At 56.0% G+C, this 23,301-nt stretch overlaps 2 protein-coding genes across 3 annotated transcripts in view; one reads left to right on the top strand and one right to left on the bottom strand.

Moving 5' to 3' along the window:
• Positions 1-522: 522 nt before the first annotated feature.
• On the top strand, positions 523-21,763 carry Otub2 (OTU deubiquitinase, ubiquitin aldehyde binding 2). 2 transcript variants are annotated; one of them, XR_009226394.1, is made up of 7 exons: positions 523-783; positions 9,473-9,568; positions 10,887-11,005; positions 14,469-14,553; positions 15,039-15,233; positions 16,107-16,801; positions 21,133-21,763. XR_009226394.1 is itself a non-coding variant. In XM_046440585.2 (6 exons), the coding sequence occupies exons 1-6, from the start codon at positions 538-540 to the stop codon at positions 16,311-16,313; spliced, it is 948 nt and encodes a 315-aa protein (XP_046296541.2). In that variant the 5' UTR covers positions 523-537; the 3' UTR covers positions 16,314-19,001. The 2 variants fall into 2 exon arrangements, 1 of the variants encoding a protein (XP_046296541.2); XM_046440585.2 differs by lacking the exon at positions 21,133-21,763 and having other exon boundaries at positions 16,107-19,001.
• Ddx24 (DEAD-box helicase 24) overlaps positions 20,378-23,301 on the bottom strand; it is an 18,300-nt gene continuing 15,376 nt past the window's right edge. The window contains exons 8-9 of the mRNA XM_046440580.2: positions 22,340-22,469; positions 20,378-20,902 (exon numbers count right to left, since the gene is read on the bottom strand). Of these exons, the coding sequence (XP_046296536.1) occupies positions 20,634-20,902; positions 22,340-22,469 (399 nt within the window). The 3' untranslated portion in view covers positions 20,378-20,633. The remainder of the gene's footprint in view (positions 20,903-22,339; positions 22,470-23,301) is intronic.

Below are 23,301 nucleotides of genomic sequence, written 5' to 3'. Positions count from 1 at the left end.
TGACAAATGCTCCTCGTTTGAGGCCCAGTAATAATGAGCTTGCCAATGTGAGTCACCCACACCTGGTTCATCGTCTGTTCCTCCTACACACCCCTACAATTCCAGAGCCACAGCGTCAACCATGCTGAAAATTCAGCCATTCAACAAACATCAATTGGGTGCATGGCAACCTACTGACTCATGAGCCGGAAGGGGGTAAAATATTAGTGGCTAGACAGGGGTGGCAGGTGTCTTGACGTTATTGGACATATATTTCTTAAGTGCTTGTCTAGTCTCATCTTGAGCAAACTATACTTATGTGACCTTGTTTATGAATTAATGAGGGCCAGCTAATATTTCAGGAGACTGCAGTTTGCTATTTCAGTTAAAAGCCCTTCAGGCTTGACAAATGAGGACCTAGTCTTCTTTGGGTTGGGCTAACTCTTAGGCTAGTTAAAAATCTTTCTGTATCTTTAAAAAGGGGTGGCATCCTGTCAAATGGGCCCTGAAACATAGGCTGAAGGCGCGTGAAGTCCCACCCACTTTCTGTGACGCCTTATGTCCCGGCTTCTGATTGCTCACTTCCGACGTCAATCGCAGGGCGTGTGTCTTGCTGGGACACAGTGGCGGTCTAACCTTTGCTTTGCGGAGCGGTCGGGTGTATTCTCCGCACGCCCCCCACGCCCTCGAGGCCCCCGCCGCCCAACCCAACGGTGGAGCCGACCAACGCCTCCTGCGGCACCCTCCCGCACCGGATCGCTCCTCGCTGGGGCGGGACGTGGCCCGACGGCGCCGGTCACTATGGTCAGTGTTCAGGGGGGAAACGGGAAAGGGTGCGGGGGCGGGGTCGCCGCCTCCAGAGCGCATGTGCACTCGCGAGACTGGGGTCGGCGCGAGGGTCGTTCTCCAGCGCTGTCCCCGCGGCGTTCCCACCCCCGGGAATACTAAATCGGAACGGGTACTGGGGCCCCGGTACGCGTCCCGCTGTTCCCTAGGGATGCCCAGCAGAAGGGCCCCAGCTGGGCCGAGGTCCCCGGGCTGGCACATCGGCCCCAGGTGGCCCATGAAGTCGCGAGGTAGGCGCCCCGCCAGGAGCAGGGGTGGTGTGTGGAGTGGGGATGGGGGCGGGCTCCAGGGCTATGTTTGTCCCCTCTTTGTTAAGTAGCCCTCCCGCCCGAGGCTCACAGCCCCACCCACCAAGGGCTCGGCCATCAAAACCCACTCCTCTCCTGCCGCTCTGCCTCTGCCCCAGGAATGGACTTAGGGCTGACACGGGTGGCCAGGTCCAGGTGCTTGTCCCTGTGGGTGGTTGGACTTTCGCTCAGATGTCAACAGGTCTTTGTAATTAGGAGAGGCTGCCTCAAGTTGGGAGGCATGAGTTAGGGGAAAGCCGACTAGAAGGACCCCTGAGCAGAGTCCTGTCTGCACAGAAAGAGCCCCAGGAGAGGCCAGACCAGGGCTTGAGCATGTGGGGACACAGGCCAGGCAGAAGGGGCTGCTTTCCCACTGGGATGGGACTTGGGTGGAAGCTTCTGGGCTCCTGGTCCCGTGCTCTTGGTGTAACCCATCAGCACAACTTCCAGGTGGCCATGGGACTGGGCATTTTGGCCACCCAGAGCACCTCAGCCCTGCGCAGGGGCTGGGGGTCGGGTCGGGGAGCTCACCTCCACCCCTTGGGAAGCCAGAGGCTTGGGCCAGGAGCTTTGCATATCCCTGACTGGGCACTGCTGAGAGGGCTCCAGGAAGGGAAGCCTGGGCAGCCCTGGACTCAGCTGCCGCCTTTCTGCAGAAGCGAGTCCTGGAAACAGGTGTGCACAAGGTGCCGGGTCCTTTGTGCTCGGCCTCCTCCTTCCCATGTTGGGCGGAAAGCAGGTCACCTCTGTAGGAAGCTGCGGGGCTGGGGCGGGGGCCAAAACCTGCTCATGGCCAGGCGTGCTCTGAGGGAGTGTGGGCAGCCAGGGCACCTGAGCCCGGCTCTCCCAGACTAGCTGGCCTCATGCTGGGCGTGTCTGGGGGCCTCTGGGGCATCTGGAAGCACCAATTTCCTGCTTCTTCCTGGTGCCCAAGAGTTTCCCTGCTGGTCCTGGAAGGAGGCTCAGGTGTTTTTGCATTACCCACCAGGGACTGGCAGGAGCTGAGGTGATGGCTGGGCCACCTGGCAGCTGGAGGCTGGCATGCCCTCTGGCCACCACAGGGTAGCAGAGTACACAGGGGCAGTAGGGGCCAGGCCTCAAGTTCTGACCTTTTTGCTGTGCAGACTCCTCTCCCATCTGCTCCGGACTCAGGGGACCAGAAGTTAGAGGGCAGCTGGGGACCTGAGCACCTAGGCCTGACCCTTACCCTTGGGGGTGAGGGTGCCTTGGAGGGGATGAAGTGCCTAATCCCACAGGACGCCTGCCTGGGAGTCACGGTGGTGGCAGTGTTTAGGAACAGTACTGGAGGCTGTGCAGGTTTGCTCTCTTTTGTTCTCCTGGCATTTTATTGAGCACCTACTCTGGGCCCTGAGCTAGGTGGTGGGTTTACAGTGTTTGAGCCTGGTGGGGGTGGTGGTTAAAAGAGAATGTCCTTAGAAAAGATAGCTTCTTTGCTTTTTGCTTTCCAGGCCAAAGTCACTGGGCGAAGCCTGAGGCAAGGTCCTGGGTAGAAGCCATGAAGCCTCTTGGCAGGATGGGGGCTGCCACTGGCAGGGTCTACAAATAGCAAGGGGTCTCGTGCTCCCTGAGGGTGCATTTTATTCCTGATAAGTGAGGGGATGTTGGATGTGAACAGTGAGCCCAAAGGTCTCTCTGTGCGCCATCTCTGGGCGGGTGCTAGGCAGGAGTGAGAGAGACAAGAGCTGGTCCTCTTGGAGCTCGCTGCCCGTAGGCCAGGTGGGCTGGACCCAGGCAGTCCTGAGCCAGTGACATGGCTGAGAGGGGGCTTTGCGGGCACAGCGAGAGGTCAGTGCACTCTGGGAGAGTTGGGAAAAGCTTCACCGAGGAGGTCTTTTGAGTGGGGCGTTGGAGGATGCGTAGGAGTGTTTAGGAAGCGTCCGGTCCAGGCAGGGGCTGAGGGGTGCGCAGCCTCTGTAGGCCAGGGACCGGGAGCAAGGCCAGGAGGGAGTGGAAACCTGCCGGGGCCAGGCCAGCTGTGGAGGGCCTCCTGCGGTGCCGTGGAGCCTCCCTATTGCAGAGGGACCAGAGCATTTTTGACAAGTAAGAGGTGGTTGGTGTGGGTGGTCTCTGCAGTGAGTGGACGCAGGTGGCAGGGGCCAGTCCACGACCCGCTGGCCCGGTTCCCTCTATGCCTTAGTTTGCTGGGCTGCTGTAACACAGCGCCACACACTGGGTGTGCAGAACAATGGCGATTCCTCTCTCAGTTCCGGAGGCTGGAAGTCCCAGATCAAGTGTGTGCAGGGCCACACTCCCTCTGAGGACACTAGGGAGGCGTCTGTGCCAGGAGCCTCCCTGAGCTCCTGGTGGTTCCTTGGCTGTGGCAGCCAAACCCCATCTCCACATTCCTGTGCGGGCGTTTCTGGGTCCACATTTCCCCTTTTCACAAGGTCACCAGTCATAGGATGAGGGACCCACCCCACTCCAGTGTGACCTCATCTTAACATCACAGCTTCAAGGACCCTGTTCCCAAGTTAGGTTGCATCCGGGGGTCTGGGAGCTGGGACTTCAGCATAGCAATTCTGGGGGCACAACCAACTCATTTGGGTTGTCACAGTGTGTCGGATGCTGGGGATCCGGCAGTGACAGGTGGAGTCCCAATGGTCATTATGTGAAAGATTTTAAATCTCAAGGTTAAAGAGTGATCTTCTGTTTTAGTTAGCTTTGGCATCATCCCGACCAAAAGACCTGATGGGAACAACTTAGAGAGGAGAAGTTTATTTGGGGCTCACAGTTCCGGAGGTCTCAGTCCACAGATGGTCCAGTCGTTGGTCTGTGCCCAAGGGGAGGCAGCACATCATGGGGGAGGGCCCAGGGGAGGAGAGCTGCTTGCTCCTGGCAGTTGGAAACAGAGAGAGAGAGAAGGGGCTGCAGGACAGATGCACCTTTCCAGGGTGTCCCCCCCCCCCCAGTGACCCACCTCCTCCAGCCACAGCCCACCTGCCTGTGGTTACCACCCAATAATCCACTCAAGCCAGGATGGACCAATTAGGTTCTAGCTCTCAAAATAAAATCATTGTACCTCTGACTGTTCCGGCATTGTTAGCAGGAACTTCTGGGGGACACCTCATATCCAAACTGTATCATCGTGCTCGACTCCATGTCCTGCCTCCTGGACACACGGAGGCAGGAGTTGGGCCCCCAAGGCCTTGGGCAGCCATACCCTGTAGCTTTGCTGGGCTTAGACGGTGCTGCCCTCATGGAATTGGCAGTCTGTCTAGAACACAGCTGAACAAGTAAGCCCACCTATCAGATCATGCCCTGAGAAAGTGAAGCAAGATAAGGCAATAGGGGTGTGGAGAGGAGCTTCAGTCAGGTGCTCTGGGAAGGCCTCTCTAGACGTGTAAAGAGCAGAGGAGCATTCTAGGCCAAGGGAGCAGCATGTGCAAAGGCCATAAGGTAGAAATGAGTGTTTCCCATTGGAGAACAACAAAAAAGCCATCATGGCTGGAGGTTAGGGAGAGCAAGGTGAGCAAGGACCAAATGTGTCCAGAGCTGGGAGTTCATGGTCAGTTCAGGCCTTTCCTAAGTGAGGACGCCATTGATGCTGTAGCAGAATATCATAGACTAGGTAATTATAATGGACAGGAAGCCACCTCTTCATACTTGATAGTGGCTTGGGAGGGGACATCTAAACCACAGCATTCTTCCCCCACACCCCCACACCCCATGTCCTCACATATAGAATACATTCATTCTGTCCCAGCATCCCCAGAAATATCCACGCATTCCAGTCCCAACTCAGAAGACTCAAGTACAGAGTCCTGGGTGGGGCAGGTCCCTGCTGTGATCCTGTGGGTCACACAGTTGATGTGCATCCAGCACAGTGCCCGGTCAGGCACGGGACGGACACGCCATTCCAAGAGGGAGAACGGAGGGGTAGCCAGTCCTGGTATGTCCCACACCCAGCAGCGTCGTCCTCTGCTCTGCAGGGTCAGCCCCATGTGGACAGGGCCAGGGCCCACAGCTGTGGCCACTGGAGCCACCCAGCCACACCCAGGCGAGGGCTCCACTGGACTGTGGGCTGCAGACACCGTGCCCAGCTGTCCCTCCGGCTCCTAGCTCCTAGTTGCCTCCAAGGTCTTGAAATGCCTCAGGTCTTCTTTGTCCCACTGTCTCTGTGAATGGCACCTGGTCCTGCCAGCCATCCACACTGATCTCATCTAAAAGGGCGGCTTGGCCGAGTCCTGCATTTGCTGTCCTGTGGGGACATTTCATGCTCTGCTGGCCAGGTTCAGGGTTTCCACTTCTTTAGTTATGAACTCCGCCGTGGGTTGTTCGCATCGCCTGCCACCGCAGCCCCGGCCTCACTGCCCGGGGGCTCCTTCCTCCAGGCCCCTTCGTCACGGCCCCACCTTCCACAGGGCGCTCGGGCGCGGACACAGGCGGCGGGTTCCTTGGCGCTTTATGGTGAGGATGGCCTTGCCACCCTGCTCCTCGGCACCCTCTGAGACCTCACGAGCATGGCCTACATGTCCAGGGGTCCACCGGTGTCCTGGTCATGGCCACTTAAGTAGTCTCGGAGAACCAGACTTGCCCGTGGCTCTCCTCTCCTGAGCCTCAGGAACGGCCCTCGGTGCTGCGTTCACCATCACAGAAGTGGTCCCCCGCATGCACTGTCCCAGCCGCGACCCTTCTCCAGTTCCAAGGCCACCTCCATATTTTCAGGTGTGTGTCACAGCGACAGGCCACTCCTGGTTCTGACTTTGCGTCTTGGTCCGGTTGTGCTGCTGTGACAGAGTGTCACAGCCCACGTGACTGTAATGACAGGGATTTATTTGGTGAGTGTCTGGAAGCCAGGATGTCCTGCTCGGGCGCGGGCAGCAGGCCGGGTCCTGCTGTGTGTGGACGTGGTGGAGGAGTCCCGGGGCGAAAGGGCTGGAGAGATCAAGCGGGGCATGAGTCCACTCGTGGGGCAAGAGCCCTGCCTTTTAATACTGTCACAGTGGCAGTCAGAGTGCCACATGAGCCTGGGATGGGACAGACACTCTAGGATTCCCCGACCATTAGCAGCTCTCACTGGCTGTGTGGGGACCATGTCGGGGTGAGCTGGAGGTCGGTGGGGACCGTGTCGGGGTGACCTAGAGGTCTCTGGGGACCGTGTCAGAGTGAGCCAGAGGTTGGTGGGGCCATTTGGGGGTGAGCCGGAGGTCGGTGCACACCGCTGCGGCCTCACTGGGGAGTCAGCAGAGGCTCAGGCCAGACCCAGGAGCACAGCCAGTGGGGGGGAGAGTGGAAGAGGCTGGGGGTTGGGGTGTGTGCTAGGGAGCTGGGAAAGCCAGCAGGTGACAAGGGGGAAGCTACTGGGGACCAGTGAACTGGAGCTGCTGCTCAGACATCCCCGTGGCTGGTGACCTTTTGAGGCCAAAGACCTCTGGGTCACCCCGACACGGTCCCCACCGACCTCCAGCTCACCCCAACACAGTCCCCCGTCCTCCGGCTCACCCCGACATGGTCCCCACACGCCGGCGGGTGAGGCCTGGCAGGAGATAGACTCAGAGTCCGTTGGGAGGATGTTCGTGAGCCCAGGCAGCACTTGAGGGGGCAGCACCCAGCTCAGGGCTCTGCAGAGCCAGCCAGCGCTGACCTGGGCCGGGCCCAGCTGCAGGCCTAACAGAACTTCTTAGCCAAGCAACAGAGGAGGAGCATGTTGTGTGATGTCTGCGTCCTGCCCCTCAGAACCCAGGGACATGTTGCCATGGCGAGAGGAAGTCACAGATGAGATTGAATTAAGGAGATGACACCAAGTCATCCAGGGGGTGCAGTGATGTCACAAGGGTCCTTACAAGAATAAAGAGGGCAGGGGACTTGGAGTCGGTAGACGTGATGGTGGAAGGAGGTGCCAGAGCCATGCATAGAAGGAGTGGCGCACTGGGACAGGCAGCTTCCAGGAGCTGGGAGCAGCAGAGCGGGAGAGTCCCCGGGCCTGGCAGAAGCCACTCTCCTCCCGTCTTACCTGCAGCCCAGTGAGACACACTTTAGACTCCTGACCTCCAACTGCAAGAGAAGAAAATTGTGTTGTTTTAAGTCACCAGATTTGTCCTTGTTTGTTGTAGCAGCAACAGGAAACTCAGGCTGATTGTTGTCCTTACACCTGAGGCTTCCAAACACTCGATCGTCACCTCATCAATGAAAGCTTTGAGGACTCGGTGCATACCTGTGTCATATATCATGTCCCCAAGGAGATGTTTGCAAGGGGCATTTCCTTCTAGTGCCTGGAGCAGCCCATGGCAGAGACCCCAGCCCCAGGCAGGCAGGGCCAGGACCTCCAGAACTGACCTGGACCCTCTAAGAGGGGATGGTGCCCCAGTTCTGAACCCTGTCTTGCTGGCAGGTGAGGCTGGAGTCTCCAGCCTCTTCTGGGATGTGGCTTGAGGTCAGGCTGCGAGGCCAGCTGTGGCTGCTGGAGGCAGGGCCTGGTTAAGGAGGCTGACTCAGCCCAGGGCCAGCCAGCCCTGTCCCTGCAGCCCAGGGGGAAGATGGGCTGGCCAGGAGCTGGGGATGTGATGGTGGGGGTGGCACAGGCATGGCGGGGAGCCCGACCTCAGGTAGCCCTCAGGTGCACGCAGACAGGGATGTGGGGGAGGGGCGGCTGCCGGCAGAGGTGTGAGCCAGAGGCCTGGCTGGAGATGCTAAAGACTGTTTCCAAGCCCAGGTGCTCTCCTCCTGACTTAATTAATCAGCATCTATTTGCAAACCAGCAATTAAAGATCTGAAATCCTTTGATGTGGCCTGATGAGGTCTGGCAGAGTATAGAATGGAAACTTCTAGAAATGAACTCAGGATTCCTCTCCCCTACCCAGACCTTTGTACCTCAGGCCCTGTTTGGGAAGACTTTCTCTTGCTCTCTGGGGTGACAGCTTCTCCCTGATCCTCTGGGGAGCTGCCAACCCCCCAAGTCTGGGGGAGGGGAGAAGAGGGACACGTGCGGGTTCCAGGGGAGCCCAGGCTGGCTCCGCAGGGTGGCTTTTATTTGTTCCCTTGACAGACTCCTTATCCCTCCCTGTGCCAGGCCCCGTGATGAGCCCTGGGTCTCAGGACACTGGAAAAGGCAGACAGTCTGACGAAGGGAGGCCAAGTGGCACTGGAGACATGGAGGTGGGGACAACCCTGCCTTCTAGCAATGACCCTTGCCAGTCCCAGTGCCTATTCCCTGGTCTGATGCTGGGTGTAGGAATTGGGGCCAGAGAAGGTCGTTCTGAGAAGTTTGGAGTCTGTCCCTGTGGGGACAGGAGCAGCCCTAGGTGTCACCAAGGCCCCACTGTTGCCCTGGCTGTGCAGCTTTGGCAGGCTAGTCATCACGGCCCCAGAAGGCTTCTCCCAGCGGTGTCAGGGTTTGTGACATCAGAGGCACTTCGGGGTGTGCCCATTACTGAGTCAGCCATGAGGCCGACAGGACACTTGCATGTGGTCAGAGGCCCAAAGTGAGAGACAAGCTGAGCGACAGCTAGGTGTCAGGGCCGGAGGCACAACTGGTGGGGTACTGGGTTTCCATTACAGAAATATGGTGCACAGCCTTCCAGCTGGGTACCCTGTGTGACACTGGCCTCCCTGGGTTGCCGGAGCGCTCACTTTGACCCAGGAAGTGTGAGCGGCCTGAGTAACACTTCCCCTTGCCGTGTTTTCATGGTGACGTGAGGGTGGATCTGGGGCAGGTTGGAGGCAGGAGTGGAGGCCCGAGGCCTTGGGAAGCTGGCAGAGCAGATTCTCCCGTGGTTTCCCTGGCCCTGGGAAAAGGCCCTTCCCCGCCCGCTGAGTTCTCAGCCCTGGAGAGACCTGGCTCTGGGAAGCCAGTCCATCTTGACTGGACTTGACCTTGACTTAGCTGGGCTGCAGCGTGAGCTTTGCCGGAGGCCGTGTGGGGAGATGTCTGCTGCATGACCCCAGATCTCCAGATCCTTCTGGCACCTCTCAACCTCCCCCTGCTGCCAGCGGGGACCTCCTCATCACGGGCTTTTCCCTAGATATGAGCCTGGCCGGGTGGAGGGGCCTGGGTGCTCTCACCTGTGTGTGTGTGACAGTGGCCTTGGCAGGGGCTGGATGTACAGGAATGTTTGAGCGAATGTCCAGGCAGGATGGAGGCGCAGGTTGGAGGTTTTATGTTTTACAAAATGGGTCAGTCTGCGGGTCACAAGTGACTTTCCTCAGAACCAGAGATACCTCTTCACCATGCTGATCCCGACCATCCCTGTCCTAGCACTGTGACAGTCCGGGTGGGCATCTAGGATGCTGGCCACGTGCCCAGGCTGGAAGCTCAGAGGCCATCCACCAGGTAATGGCCGGGTGACCCCGTCGGGTGCTTTTGAAATCATCACAGCAGTTCTACCTTCCCTGTCTTTCAGAGTGAAACATCTTTCAACCTAATATCAGAAAAATGTGACATTCTATCAATTCTTCGGGATCATCCTGAAAATAGGATCTATCAGAGGAAAATTCAGGTGAGGAGGGGACAGGGAGGCTGGGGGTGGTCCTAGATGGAATGGACTGGAGTCAGGGGTCAAGAAGGTGCCGCTTTGAAGTCTAAGAGTCTAGTTTGGGTTCCTGGGCCGATTAAAACACTCCAGATTATTCAGCAAGTAATCTATGCCTTGTTTTGTTGTTTGTTTGTTTGTTTTTTTTAAAGACATTGTTTTAAAAGCTGAGCACTATCCCAGGTGCTCAGTTCGCTCACTAAGCTTCATCACTGCTGAGGGCAGGGACTGTGCATCCCCACTTCACAGCTGGGGAAGCCAGGGCACCGTCAGAGCCTGCTCCTGAGCGGCCCAGTTGGAATTTGGACTGGGCAGCCTGATTTCCTGGGTCGTATTCAAAACCAGTGCACCAGGGGACCTCTCAGGAAAAGGAGCCTCCTGGGGGCTATGAGGCTCCCTCTGGGGACAAGGACAGGGAGGAGCAAGGCCCCTCATCTTGGGCAGATTCCTCCACTCCTCTCACCAGGGTGGAGTGGGCTTGCTCCGGCACTGACAGGAAGTGCTGCCCACCCCCCAACCCTTCTTCTAGTTCTGTAGACCCAAGCTGCTAAGGGCTCCCTCATGGGGTAGGTGTCCTTCAGCAGCTCAGGGTGGTGGCAGTGGGTGGCTAAAGATCCACAGGCCTCCCCAGGGTGCACTGCCCGGGGCAGGAGCCAGGCACTTCCTGCCACCCCACCAGCCTTCTCAGGTGGCCCATGCTCTGAGCCTCTCGTCGCTATGATGGGACCTGGGGTTCCTGACCCCTTGAAAACCACGCTTTGCTGGCAGAACCCTGACTGCGGCCCCATGGGATAGGAAAGGGGATCCAGGCCACTCGCAGCCAGGAGCAGAGTCCCATGGAGTGGCATGGCCTTCCTCTGTCCTGCAAGGAATGTCTGCAGGACTGTCCACATGGCCGTGTGCATCGAGGAGGCCCCTCCTCCCACCTGTAGCACCAGTGCCCACCGGCAGCTCCGCTGACCCCTGGCCCACGCCTGTCTGCTGACACGAGCCACCCCCCACCTCCCGGAAGCTCTCTCTGATTGCTGCAGTTGGTGTGGATGTCCCTGCCCCAAGTCACCCCTCCTATCACCATCACTCAGCTACCTGTCACCTCCCCTACTGCAGGCTGCCTGGGGATAGGCTAGGGTCCTCCATGCATGACACTCAGGCCACGTCAGTGTATCTGTGCATTTGTGAATGAGCGCAGGTGGGCAGCAGGGAGCGAGTAGGTGTTACCTAGGAGGAAAGTCACTGTCACATGTTACTGCAAATGTCCTCATGTCCTTCTCTCCCGGGACCACAGGAACTCAGCAAGAGATTCACCGCAATCCGCAAGACCAAAGGGGATGGGAACTGCTTCTACCGGGCCTTGGGCTATGCCTACCTGGAGTCTCTGCTAGGCAAGAGCAGAGAGATCCTCAAGTGAGTGGGTCGTGGGGTGGTGTGTCCCTGGGTTCTCTGTGCTGGGTCGGCCCTGGCTGTCCTGGAGGGCAGCACAGGTGGTGAGTTGTTGGCGCTGGGGAGCCTGCTGCCCTCTGTGGTAGAGGCGAGGGCTGCCCAGAGGTCAGTGACCTTCCAGGAGCTTGGCAGCCCTGTGCACCCCTGCACGTCTGGGTCAAGCCAGGCAAGTCACATTGGCTGGGTACTTGGTGACCTAGGCCAACAAGAGAGGAACACAGAAAAGGAAGCTTACCCTGGTGTTCTGAACCACCCTGCTGGCCTGGCCCCAGTGAGTGTGACCAGGTATTCAGCTGGCCGGGTGCCTCCAAAGCTAATGCTGCAGAGGTCCTGACCTCTCCAGCCTTAGTGTCCCCATTTGGGAAGGAGGATAATATAGTGCACTTCAGAGCTGCCATGAGCATTCAGCAGGGTGATGCTAGCCAAGCCTGTGCCAGCTCCACATGCGCTGTTCCCCTCACCCCTGTTCCTGCCGGGGTGCCGGCCCTCAGCTTGTCAGTCATCATCTGAGGTACCACATGCAGACCCAGCTCCAGCCTGGGGATAGAGTTGTGAGCAAGAGACAAAATCCCTGCCTCGTTGGGCTTGTGCCCTGTGGGAGAAGATGGAAGTATGTGGGTGCCATGTTTGGTGTGCCTGGTGGCGATGAGTGTCGTGGGGAAAAATCAGGCCCAGGGTGGCTGAGGAGCCAGGGCTGGGTGCAGTGCAAAGCAGAGTTGGGGGCAGGGCACACAAGGCTTCTTGGACCTTTCTAGGGGTTGTGGCCTTCAGCTGAATGTTCTGGAGGCCACCTAGAGACTGAGCAGAGTGGGGACCTGACCTGCTGGCTCTTTGTTCAGGTGGAGGCATGGTGGGGACACAGCCCAGGAGGCATGGCTGGGGAGGGGTCCAGAACAGAGATGGTGGTGTGAGGAGCATAGGGAAGGGCCGTGGAGGGAAGTGTCAATTCTAGTTTTCTGAGAAGGTGGCGTCTACAGGTTCATGCAGGACTTGAGTGTGGCCCGTGGGTGGAGACAGGGTCCAGTCGCCTCCCCTGTGCTAGCCTGGAGTAGCCATTGCTGCAAAGGGCAGGCAGGGAATTGTGGAGCTCCATTTTGGTGATGCTAAGTCTGAAACATCTGGGAGCCATCGAGTGCAAGTCTCCCCAGGTACTGGGGTGTTAGGAGACCAGTATTCCGGGAACAGGCCCTGCGCCCAGTGGCCACCAGCATTTTCTTTCATAAACAAATATGGGATCAAGTCACTCCCTGTTGGAAATATATCCAGGCCTCCAGGAGCCCAGGAAACCCTCCCTCGAGGCTCCCCAACCCCTTACTGCCACCTGCGTTCAGGCAAAGGGTCCATCAGGATGATGGAGCTTGCACCTGTCACACTGCCAGACATGGGCTCTGGCCCGACTCTGACTGTCCTGTCCATAGTGCCCCAGGAAGGCTGCATGTCTGCTCTGTAATTCCCTCTCCCCAGGGAGTGGTGGCTTGCTGTTGTCGTGGGCATTAAGTGGCCGGCTCCTGTGAGTATTTAGACCATGACGCGTGCACCGTGTCAGCTCTTTTGTCATGCTGTTGGCCCATGGCGCAGAGACGCCCACACGGATGGGGAGCTAACCCGAGGGTTTGCCCCACTCAGCGAGGCCTGCGGGTCACTCATCTCCACGTACCCCAGGCCTGGCAGAGAGGAGCCCACAGTCTTGGTGAGGAGTGAATGAGGCAGGGGCTCAGGGGTGGGTGGCCCAGGGGCAGAGGGGAGAAGGAGTGGGGGGCAGGGATCCAGGAGCAGAGCTGTGTGCTCTGGCCTTGCTGGGGACAAAATGTGTGGACCCAGAGAGCTGCAGCGGCCTCCTGGAGCGCTGCCAGTGCCCAGGCCACAGCTGGGGACAGGCAGGGGCCACCATGAGGCTGCTGCAGGTCAGACCCTCAAGTTCCCCTGGGACCTGACTGGAGGGGGTGCTGGTGGGCAGAGCAACAGCAGCCACAGCAGTAGAAAGTCCTGTCCTCACGCAGCCCTGCAGCGGAGGTCTGTAGGCGCCCATGTGTGTGCAGACAGGGCCTGAGGCCACAGCTTGATGGAGTTGGGGAGCTGTGGGCAGAATCCAGCTCTGTGTCTGTGCCCTCCCCTGCGGCACCTCCTGGTCAAATCAGGGTCTCAGGTGTGTGCGGCCCGGAAGTGACCAGGACGCCTTTGGCAGGAACGCCCACTCCTGTTTTAGCTCCCCCACCCCGAGGCTCTCCAGGCCTTGCCCAGCTCGAAGCTTCTCCAGCAGTGGCAGGCTCTCGTGACACCTTCTGCTTCCCAGGTCCTTGTCAGCTTTCCCAGGGGACAGGCTGCTGGGCTGGAGAACTGAGCATGGCAAGGGGCCACGTGTGCCCCTCACTTGGTCCCTGCGTGGCACGCAGCCCTTCCCCCACAGCCTGCGGTTCCTTGGTTCTGCTTGTCCTGGTCCCTGCTGTCAGCTCTGTGTGTCTTGGAGCCAGGGGTCAGGCAGGGGCTCCTTGTTCTGCCCCCGCCAGCATCATGGCAGGTGCCAGGCAGGCTCAGTGTGAGAGGCTCCGTGAAGGAGCAGAACTCAGAGCAAGACCATGGACGGTGACCGGTGACGGGGTCCTGGCAAGGGTTTAATAGCTGTAGGGTGGGGGTGGGGCGGGGCCGATTTCTGTGGTGTAAATACCAGCAAAGAGTTGGGAAGAAACCAAGGTACCACACATGGTAGTCCCTACTGTGTGCCCACCAGACACAGTAGGCCCGTGCCCTCATGAGTATAGGTGACACCAGATAATTAGAGAAGGATGACCTTTGAGTATTTGTCCTCTTTGTTTTTTAGTGTGTGGTGTTTCATCGTAAGTTTATACCGTTTGGATTTTAATAATGACCATGTGAACACCTGGCTGCAAACTCAGCCCTTTCGAGGGGGTGTACACCAGCTCTGGCAGCCCCTCAGGCGTGTCCTGCAGAGGGTCGCAGGGGCTTCAGGAGGAACGTGCCAGTGGGGAATGGCAGTGGGGGCCCGTGGCTTGCTGTTGGGTTGCCTGTGAGGTGCCAAGGGACATACGTGTGGGGGTCTGTGTGCTATGGGCAGAGCAGGAGCATTCCATGAGAGAAGCGTGTTGGTCACTCCAGAGATCCCCATGGAGGGGGCGGGGCAAGTGCAGGTTGCATGGAACTGAGAAGGTGGGGCCACAGGGACAAGGAGGAGGACAGCAGGCCTCTGAGAGAGGAGGACGAGTCCCTCACCTCCTCCACTGCAGCACGGTAGATGACTCCCGGGTGGTCACGTGGGGACAGGAGATGGTCAGTGTGGAGTGCTTGGAGAGGTGGACAGGTGCTCTTCCTGTACCCCCTCGGTGTGTGTGGGGTTGGCATGGGCTGAGCAGTGGTCATTCATGGTGGCACCCTGTGTTCTCCCGTAATCACCCAGTCTACTGGCCTTCAGGTTCAAAGAGCGTGTCCTACAGACTCCAAGTGACCTTCTGGCTGCCGGCTTTGAGGAGCACAAGTTCCGAAACTTCTTCAATGCTGTGAGTTCACCAGGGCCACACTGCAGGGGAGCCAGGGCCCTCCACACTGTGGAGCGGGCAGGAGTGCCCTGCTGAGCCCTGGGCCTGCAGCTCTGCACCTGCAGCTCTGCACCTGGGACCTCTGTCTCCTCCCATCTGGGCCTAGGGAGGTTCAGGATTGCTCCTGCTGGTGGCATGTGTGGACACAGGGGGCCTAGTGCCCTGCCCTCCTTGCTGTCCCCATCTACTAGTAAAGGGGCAGCTTCCAGGACTCCTAGCCCTGTGCCACGCTGAATGTGAGGTGGAGGAACCCTGCCCATGTGGTGGAGGGGCCTGTGCCTGTCCCTTGCAGCGCCTCTGGTCTGACACACTGACCCCATTGCTTGGCCTTGGCAGACTCTTAAGAATGCTGTCCTACCACGGCCCGAGAATCTCAAAGTGAACCCGTAGGGAGCCCCTGGGTGGGTTCTGCTGGGTCTCCCCAGCTGACGGCCAGCGGGGTGCAGTTTTACAGTGTGGTGGAGCTGGTGGAGAGGGACGGCTCCGTGTCCAGCCTGCTCAAGGTGTTCAACGACCAGAGCTCTTCCGACCACATCGTGCAGTTCTTGCGCCTGCTCACATCAGCCTTCATCAAGAACCGAGCCGACTTCTTCCGGCACTTCATCGATGAGGAAATGGACATCAAGGACTTCTGCACTCATGTAGGTCCCCAGGGTCTCAGGCCTTGGGGACACAGCCCCGCCCCTGGGCTCTGCACTTGTCCGTCTGTTGCAAACTTTAGCACCACTGTCCCTGGCCAGGGGATGGTGGGCGTCAGGTCTACACTTGCAATTCAAATTGCGCTGGGTTCGCAGCAGCACTCGGGCCTCCTGGAGCTGCCTGATCCAGGTGACTTAGGGCAAGTCACTTTCCCACCCTGGGCATTTCCCCCTGGAAAACCAGGGCTTTGGACCAGCCTGTTTACAAAATCTGAGTCACCTTGGCCCCCAGATATGTTTTTGGTTAACGGTGTATTTTTCTGAAGGAGGGGCCAGTATTTAACAATTGGGTAATTTTTATATGAATATCTGGATGTCTCTAAAAAATCAGAAGATCAAGCCCGAGGCCCTAACTCTTCATGGCAACAGCAGTAGGCCCTAAGTAGCAGCTGGCCTCTCTGTGGGACACATCTGCCACCTCTACTGCCTTTCTCCATGGTCTCGTCAGCATCCAGACTCAGATACTCACCCACCCACCCTCTGGCCTGTCTCCCTGAGCACTTTGGCCTGGAAGCCTTTGATGACAGGGTCCTTTCATCCCTGAATCTTTGATGACAACCTGAAAAGTTCCAGCCCCCTTTTCAGATTCCTCATTTGGAATTCCGCATCTGCAGCTCCAGTGATCTCCCACTGAGTCGCTTTCTCTAGAGCCTCAGCCTCCTCTGCAGTGAGGTCAGCTCCTACCTCACGCATGGTAGTGAGATCCTGTCCCAGCACAGAGTCTGTAACCGTGGCCCAGAGAGCCAAGGCTGAACCCACCTGTCCTCTACAGGGCCTCCCTCTTAAGCTGGTTTGTTTTTCATTTTGGCTTTGCAGGAAGTGGAGCCCATGGCCATGGAATGTGACCACATCCAGATCACAGCCCTGTCCCAGGCGCTGAACATCGCCCTGCAAGTGGAATATGTGGACGAGATGGACACCGCCCTGAACCACCACGTGTTCCCCGAGGCCGCCGTCCCTTCCGTGTACCTGCTCTATAAAACATCCCACTACAACATCCTCTATGCAGCTGATAAACATTGATTAACTTTAGGCCACGCAGTGGAACCTTCACCTCACGGGACTGCACTCTAAATGGAACATGCCGGCTTTTCAGTTTTTTAAGCGATTTGGACTCTAACTAGAACATGTACAGCCTTTTGGGCAGAGCCATGGGAATGAGGCCTGCCCACTATGGATGGTGGTAACTTCGTGTATTTTTTGTATTTATTTTACGAAGGATCAAATACCTTCTAACTCTGGGCCAGAAAGCCAGGATCCCTGGCTCCGCATGCCAGCCAATAACCGTGAGACCCTGTGTGGGTCACCTGCCCTCTGTGGACCTGTTTGTTCATCTGGAGGAGGTTCCTGCCAGTGTGGACATTCTGTTGTGTAAAAACGAGGAACTCGTGTTTCTCCTTGCCAGGTCCAGGAGGCAAACCTCAAGTCAGCTATTGACTTGGTGATTGACCTGAAGCTGTCAAGGTCAGTCCAGTCTTGTCAGGCTGGGCTTGCTGGATGGCTGACTGAAGGTGAGGGCTTCCTTGTGGTTCCTTCCATTCATGATGGGCCTGTTTTCCCACCCTTCACTTACAGAGAAAGAGAGACTTTTATACCAAAGTCCAGCAAAGGGCCTTTAGCCTTCAGAATGAAACTCAGGTTGTTGGAGTCCCTCTACCTCTCAGGGGAGAACAGCCTGGCTTTTAAAGACTAGATGAAGTCTAGGGTCTGCACCCAAATCTGTGTGTGCATGGCTGGGACTAGGAAGCCGCAAGTGTCCTGCCAGCCCCAGTAAGTCCTAGATTACATCAAGGAAGGGGAGCTTGCAGCTGTGGACTCCAGATGAACAGTCATTTTGCAAGGCAGTCTTTGGCTCCTTCCTCCCACCCGTTTTCTTTATGGCCTGACGAGGGGTTGGTGGGAGAGAACAGAAGAGCAGCCGTGGACGCTGGCAGATTTCCTTGGTGAAGACGGCCTGGCAGCCCTGGCTAGCAGCTTCTTCACTCGTCCACCTGGACATGCCCCCCACTTAGGAAGCTCTTCGCCCTGCTGCCCCAGGACCCCTATGAGTCCCCCCCCAGGCTGGCAGGCAACGCCCCAGCAGTGGAGCATAATGACACTGGCTGGTTTGCGGTGCTGCCAACCACCTGTTTGCTGCAGGATTACAGGGAGACAGAGGGTGTAGAATCACCTTCTGGGGTCCCTATTTAATGGAAGGCCATTTTCTCACAGGTTTCATTGTGCAGGGATTTGTTAGAATCTATTGGTGCTACTGAGGGAGTCTGCTGACAGTCTACGCAGGACTGGGCAGCAGACTCCTAAGTCTTGACACAATCGTCACATTTGTATCACTCTTGCCTTGATGAAAGCCAGCAGCATTCTCAGAGTTGGGGTGCTTTAGTTCCAAGTGGGCCCTGGTTCCCACTGTCCTTCATTGGCATTTGGACTCACGGGCTCAAGCTAAGTGATTATGTCCCTCTTTCACAGGATGCCACCTGACTGTCATCTCTATATTTGTTGTAACCCACCCTGCTCTGGGTAGGACAAGTACCCAAGACAAGTACCGCAAGACTCGGTGTATCTTCTGGTATCATCTGCCAGACAAGATCCCAGGGTGTCCTTTTCCACACTGAAGGGCATGAACACACGATGCTGGCTAATACCCGGGCCGCTCCAGGGGGTTGTGAGATGGGTCCTGGGCACTCCAGCTGAGCTCTTAAGCACAGCAGAAGCCAGCCGTAGCTACCAATTCACTGCTTTTGTGGCTGTGATATTCTGTGTGGCTCACCTGACCTTGGCTTCCAGGCCAAGGTCAGGTGAGCTGCACAGAGCTGCACTGGGCCCTTTTCTAGGAGAGAATCAGCCAGTTAGGATCAGGATGCCCACAGTCTGGCAGAAGCAGGTCATGTCATCTCCGTGGTCGTATCCTCTGGTTTTCTCCTTTTACATAAACCCACCGGTCAAATTCAAACCACCTGCCCTCATTGCCTCCACATCTTCCCTCAGACCTTTGTCTCAGGGAAAGAACTGGGGAGGAAGAGGCGTGGCAAGACTCAGGAAGCCATGTGGTCACCTGGTTTGTCTGAATGGTGTCAGGTTGGCACCCCCACTTCCTGGGTGACCTGCTGTCCCCACAGAGCCGCCTCTTTCCAGACCAAATGCTGGAAGGAAGTTGCTTTTAGGGTGTGAATTACAACTGCATGTGTATGCTTTTTTTCCAGAGGAAATAATTGAAGGGAACTATTTAGCAACAGGAGGAGCAGTGTGCGTGCTTTGGGCTGGTTTCCCATTTTAAGCACAAATGAAAGGGCTCTAAAACCTGACACCTGGGTTCAAATACCAGCTGTGCCTCTCATCACTTGTGTTGTTTGATCAAGTCTCTTCACCTCTCTGAGCTCATCCTCACATTTGCAAGAGACAGCAGGTATCACAGTGGTGAAATCACGTATATGAAAACATGTCACACCTGACCTGTCGGTGCTCTACCCATGGGACACAGGGAGCAGAGCACTGCTAGATGGGGAAACCTGCCACCTTGGTAGTGACTGTGGCTTCCCTAACAGTAGGAACATCAGGGGAACCATCAGACAAGTCTAAGCCAACACGCTGCCACCATGAGTAGTAGTGGGAGGCAGGGGCTGTGGCCCAGTGAATGCTCAGAGGTCATACCCTGCTGCTTCCCTGGGCAGCCAGTGAAAAGTTTCCTAACATTAAAATGTTTTCCATAAACAACTTTTGTCCCAGCTTCTTTATTTTGAGTACCTGGCATGTCCCCAAGGGCTATACCACCCTGCTACAGGGCTCTGTATTGGAGTGAACTATGCAGGAGGAATGTTCCTTACTTAATGGGTGGTCCAGGACACTCGGGAGGCTCTGCCCACATGATCTCTCCCAAACCTCTCCACACCAGCTGAGAGAACAGCCTGGAAAGCTGGCTCTCTCAAGAATCTATGTCTGGCCTATGACAATGGCCTTAGGCCTCCCATGGCCCAGGTGCTCCTCAAGCACCTTAAACCTGCTTATTGACCCCACTGTGTCTGCCTCATTTGGAGAGTGGAGTTCCCCTGCTCTCTGGCACATGTCAGGAGATGACCTCCCACAAAGGGGCGCTTTCTCCTCCTGCTCAGGTCACCAGTTGACACTGGGAGCCAGGAAGGTGTATTCCCTGGTGACACTGCTGTTTCCCAAGAAAAAAGCAGTTTTCTGAACCTGCCCTGTGTCCAGAGGGCAGATGCTCTCCGGTTCTAATCCCACTTGGCTATTGTGTGGCCCTGAGCGTAGCCTCAGATTCCTCACTTAAGCTTTGCCTTGGCCTTAAGGAAGACTGAACTGATAATCAAAATAGATAAAAAGCATCTAATAACAGCTGGCACTTAGTTGACAGTGCTACCTGAATCTGAATCTGTTCAGGCACAAGGCCAAGTGTCCTGTCATTTATCCAGAGGGGCTCAGGGAATCCTGCTGCCATCCTCCCAAACTTTCAAGGCTGAGGGAGGCCAGGGTCCTCTTGTGTACCCTCTTCAAACCCATAGGGCCCCGTGGACCAAGCAGGTGTGCTCTGCGTGAACATCCAGATGAGCTGTGCAGAGATCTGTGCTCCTCCTATGTTGTGGCAGCTATGGGTGCTCCCCTAGGGAATGACCCTGGGCAAAGCTGGGACAGCACCAGGACATTCGTTCCCTCAGCACAAATTTACACCAGGTCTGATGCAACCCTCAAGGGCCCAGTCGCCCTGGACCTCAGCCCAGGGAATGCTACAGCAGGTGCTCTGAGGAGGGACCAGGGCACTGAAGTGCACTGCAGGGAGAGCACTGCTGCTCCTGGAGGACACAGCAGGGTGGAGAGTGCACAGGCATCCAGGTTGAGGGGAAAGCTGTTTTGGCCAGCAGGGAATGGCCCAGAGCTAGGTGGCTGGTAGGGTGCCGCTATGGCCAAGGGCAGGAATACGTGCTGAGGTCTTAGAGCAATGTGCTCCAGTGACCAGCTGCCAAGGCCTACGATACGGTTCCCACCCTCTCCAGGAACTAGCACTGTGCTGACCCAGGGGAACCACTAAGTTAATTAGGAAACTGCACACCCCATTTCCTGGCTACAAATATAAGAAGACATTCTGTCTCCAACCATTGTTTTTAATTCAGGAAATCAAAGAAGCCTGTATACACTGGAATACAGAACAACAAGCTGCTGTGCAGGATTTACTCTAAAACAATGTAAACCTGCCTGAGACCCCTCCTGCTATGGGGAAAGAGCAGGAAATTTTCCTAATGGGTTGAAACTGAGTGAAGCACAAGGGTGGGAAGAAGCTTTTCGCATACAACCAGAGAACAGACACCATGTGCAGACACCAACACTGACCAGGGGCAGTTACTCTGCACTTGTACTTGGCTGCGGCAGTCCTTGCTGCTGCTCTTTTGGCCTCTTCTTCTTCTTCTTCTGTTTGGAGAGGCAGCTCAGTGCTGACTCGCCAGTCCTTGGGGCAGCTGTGAGCTGGGGCAGTCTGCCAGACTGAGTGGGATACTTGGTTTTCAGGTCCTCTTTGAACAATGGCTGGGAGAGCAGGTGACGAAGCTCCTTCTTCAAGACTTTCATCTGTTTTTGTCGCCTACGCTCTTCTTGCTGGTCAGCTTTTCCTCCTGGAGGGAACACAAACAAGCTCATATTTACTAGGATGCACAGAAGCATGTTTCCTTCAATGGATAATACAATAAAAAATGTAAACCTTCCAGAATCTTTTAGGGAGGCAAGTTAGCTTGATGGGATCTGTGAATAGCGTGGACTTCTGTTTAGGAGGAATACACAGGACCACCCTGTCCTTTATTCCTTATAAAACCCTTCTAAGAAAGAAATCATCTTCATTTTACAGAAAAGGCTGCTTGGATTTAGAGGGGTCACTTGCCTACGGAAACAGAGCTAGCTGTCAAACAGACCAGAATGCAAGACTCCAGCGGCAGATCGGCTTCCTTCCTGCCTCCACTTACTGCCCATCTGGGGCCTGGCAACATGACTGGTACCACCAATCCCTCAGGAGTCAGTGAATATTTCTCTGCAGCCTGGCCCTCCTGCACCTCACCCAGTGCTGGGACTGCATGTGCAGAGGTGGGCCTAGCCAAAGGACTCTATCCCTGTCATGTCCTCAGGAGGGAAGGCCAGGGCCTCCACACCTTCACCTAAACCCCAGGCCTGAGCTACAAGAACTTGCTTGTTGTCATCACAACCAATGCTTTGGTTCCTGGCTTCCATGAAAGGACAGCAGTAAGCTTGTTTCTGAAGCTGCGGCCTCTGACACTAGGATGCCATCAACTCAGCTCAGCTGCATCCTTGATGGGATGGAAGGAACCTTGGTGCCATCAATTCTAGATGCGGTTCTGCTTCTGAGACTCCGAAGTTTTCCTAAGCAGGGACTGTGCAGACCCACAGTCTGAATCCATATAGAGGGGGCTCAGGCACTGCTGGTGGGGAAGCTGTTTCACAACATAAATCCCCTCTTTCTGTGAGCCTCTAGTAATTCTGATTTATTCATGCCATCAATCTTGTGGACAAGATCAAAGGAGATGGTGACACAGAAATGCTTTGTCAGTGTGGAAGATAGGTATAGTAGTAATAATAATGATAAATATAACTTAAGAAGTATCATAGACTTTGTTTGCCAGGCTCTGTTATACACACTTTATACTCCTTAATCAATCTTCAATCCTATGAGGTAGTTTATTACCTCCATTTTATAGATGAGGAAAGTAAGATACAGCAGAGAGGCTTGACTGGTCACATAGTCAGTTAAGGGAATGGGCTGGCAGCAAACATGGGCTGCCTGATGAGAGGGCCTGATCCCTGCACTATGCATGTCCAATGCAGGATGCAGGCAGTTAGAGCTCCAGACAGGTGAGACAGGAACAGACAGGCCAAGGACATCCAGTTCATCTGGGATTAGGGACCACCAGCAAAGGAGGAAAGGGCTCTGCTGATTCTGACAGGGCTCACAGCAGTATAGATGGTTCTGACAAGGCAAAAGCTGAGGGATAAAAGGAAAAGCTGAATCCTTCCTTAACTCCCATCCAGCCCAAAGGACTTACCTTTATACATCTCTTCTTCCAGTTCAATCTCCAGGGCAGCTGCTGCCTGCTCAATCCAAGAGTTGTGCAGACAAGCCTGGAAGTTCCGGTACTCGGCTTTCTCAATCTGTCGAGCTAGACGGATTCGCTCCTGGGGGAAAGGAACACAGTATTCATTTGATGGGAGTTCAGGTCTGTGGGAAGCAAAGTCTCACTGAAATTGTATTCCCAGCGGGCACAGTGGCACAGGCCTATAACCCCAGTGGTTTGGGAGGCTGAAGCAGGAGGATCATGAGTTCAAAGCCAAACTCAGAAAAAGAGGTGCTAAGCAACTCAGTGAGACCCTGTCTTTAAATAAAATAAAAAATAGGGCTGGGGATGTGGCTCAGCGGTCGAGTTCCTGAGTTCAATCCCAGGCACAATCCACCTACCCCTCAAAAGTTCCTGAGATAAGTGGTCAGAGAGATGCAGCTCAGCTCCTACTGAAGTGCATCTGCTTGGGTTCCTGATAAACCTGATAAAAGCCCAGAGGGCAATCACTATACACACATGCACATATCCAATCACAGGCCTCAGCTCTCCCAAGGATAAACCCTAAATGTCTCCTTGGAAGTCCAGCCCAACCCAACTGCCAACCTACAGGTAGGGGGAGAGGCCACAGCTAGTTCTACAACTCTCCTCATAATTTTGGGGTTAGACTACAGTGACAAGAATCTTTCCCCGTCCTCCCCAAATGGGAGAGATCATGTAATGCAGGAGTCAAGAACCATGAAAAGCAAGGGTGGCTTTCAGTCCTCCTTATAAGGAATTCTCTTTGAATTCTACCTTTCCATCATCCCCCACCTTTCCCCACAGAGCTAATATTCCTTTGGAGCCAGAGTAGACACCAGTCCTTGAACCATTCAATGCCTTTGGTCCCTCAGTAGCCACATACCAACTAACACCACAGTGCTCCATTGGTACCTGAACTTTAGCACGGACAG

The sequence above is a fragment of the Marmota monax genome, unplaced genomic scaffold (assembly GCF_021218885.2).
Source record: "Marmota monax isolate L192 unplaced genomic scaffold, Marmota_monax_Labrador192_F-V1.1 WCK01_AAM20220418_F8-fsc00017, whole genome shotgun sequence".
Taxonomy (NCBI): Eukaryota; Metazoa; Chordata; class Mammalia; order Rodentia; family Sciuridae; genus Marmota; species Marmota monax.
Note: the sequence above shows the minus strand (reverse complement) of the source record. Positions and strands in the feature narration are given on the sequence as shown.

Bases quoted from the DNA above. Each gene is read 5' to 3' on its own strand.
- Otub2 (XM_046440585.2), top strand. From the start codon at position 538: ATGTCCCGGCTTCTGATTGCTCACTTCCGACGTCAATCGCAGGGCGTG. The intron at 784-9,472 runs GTCAGTGTTCAG...CCTGTCTTTCAG, and splicing joins CGACGGCGCCGGTCACTATG to AGTGAAACATCTTTCAACCT. The intron at 14,554-15,038 runs GTGAGTTCACCA...AGCGGGGTGCAG, and splicing joins TCCGAAACTTCTTCAATGCT to TTTTACAGTGTGGTGGAGCT.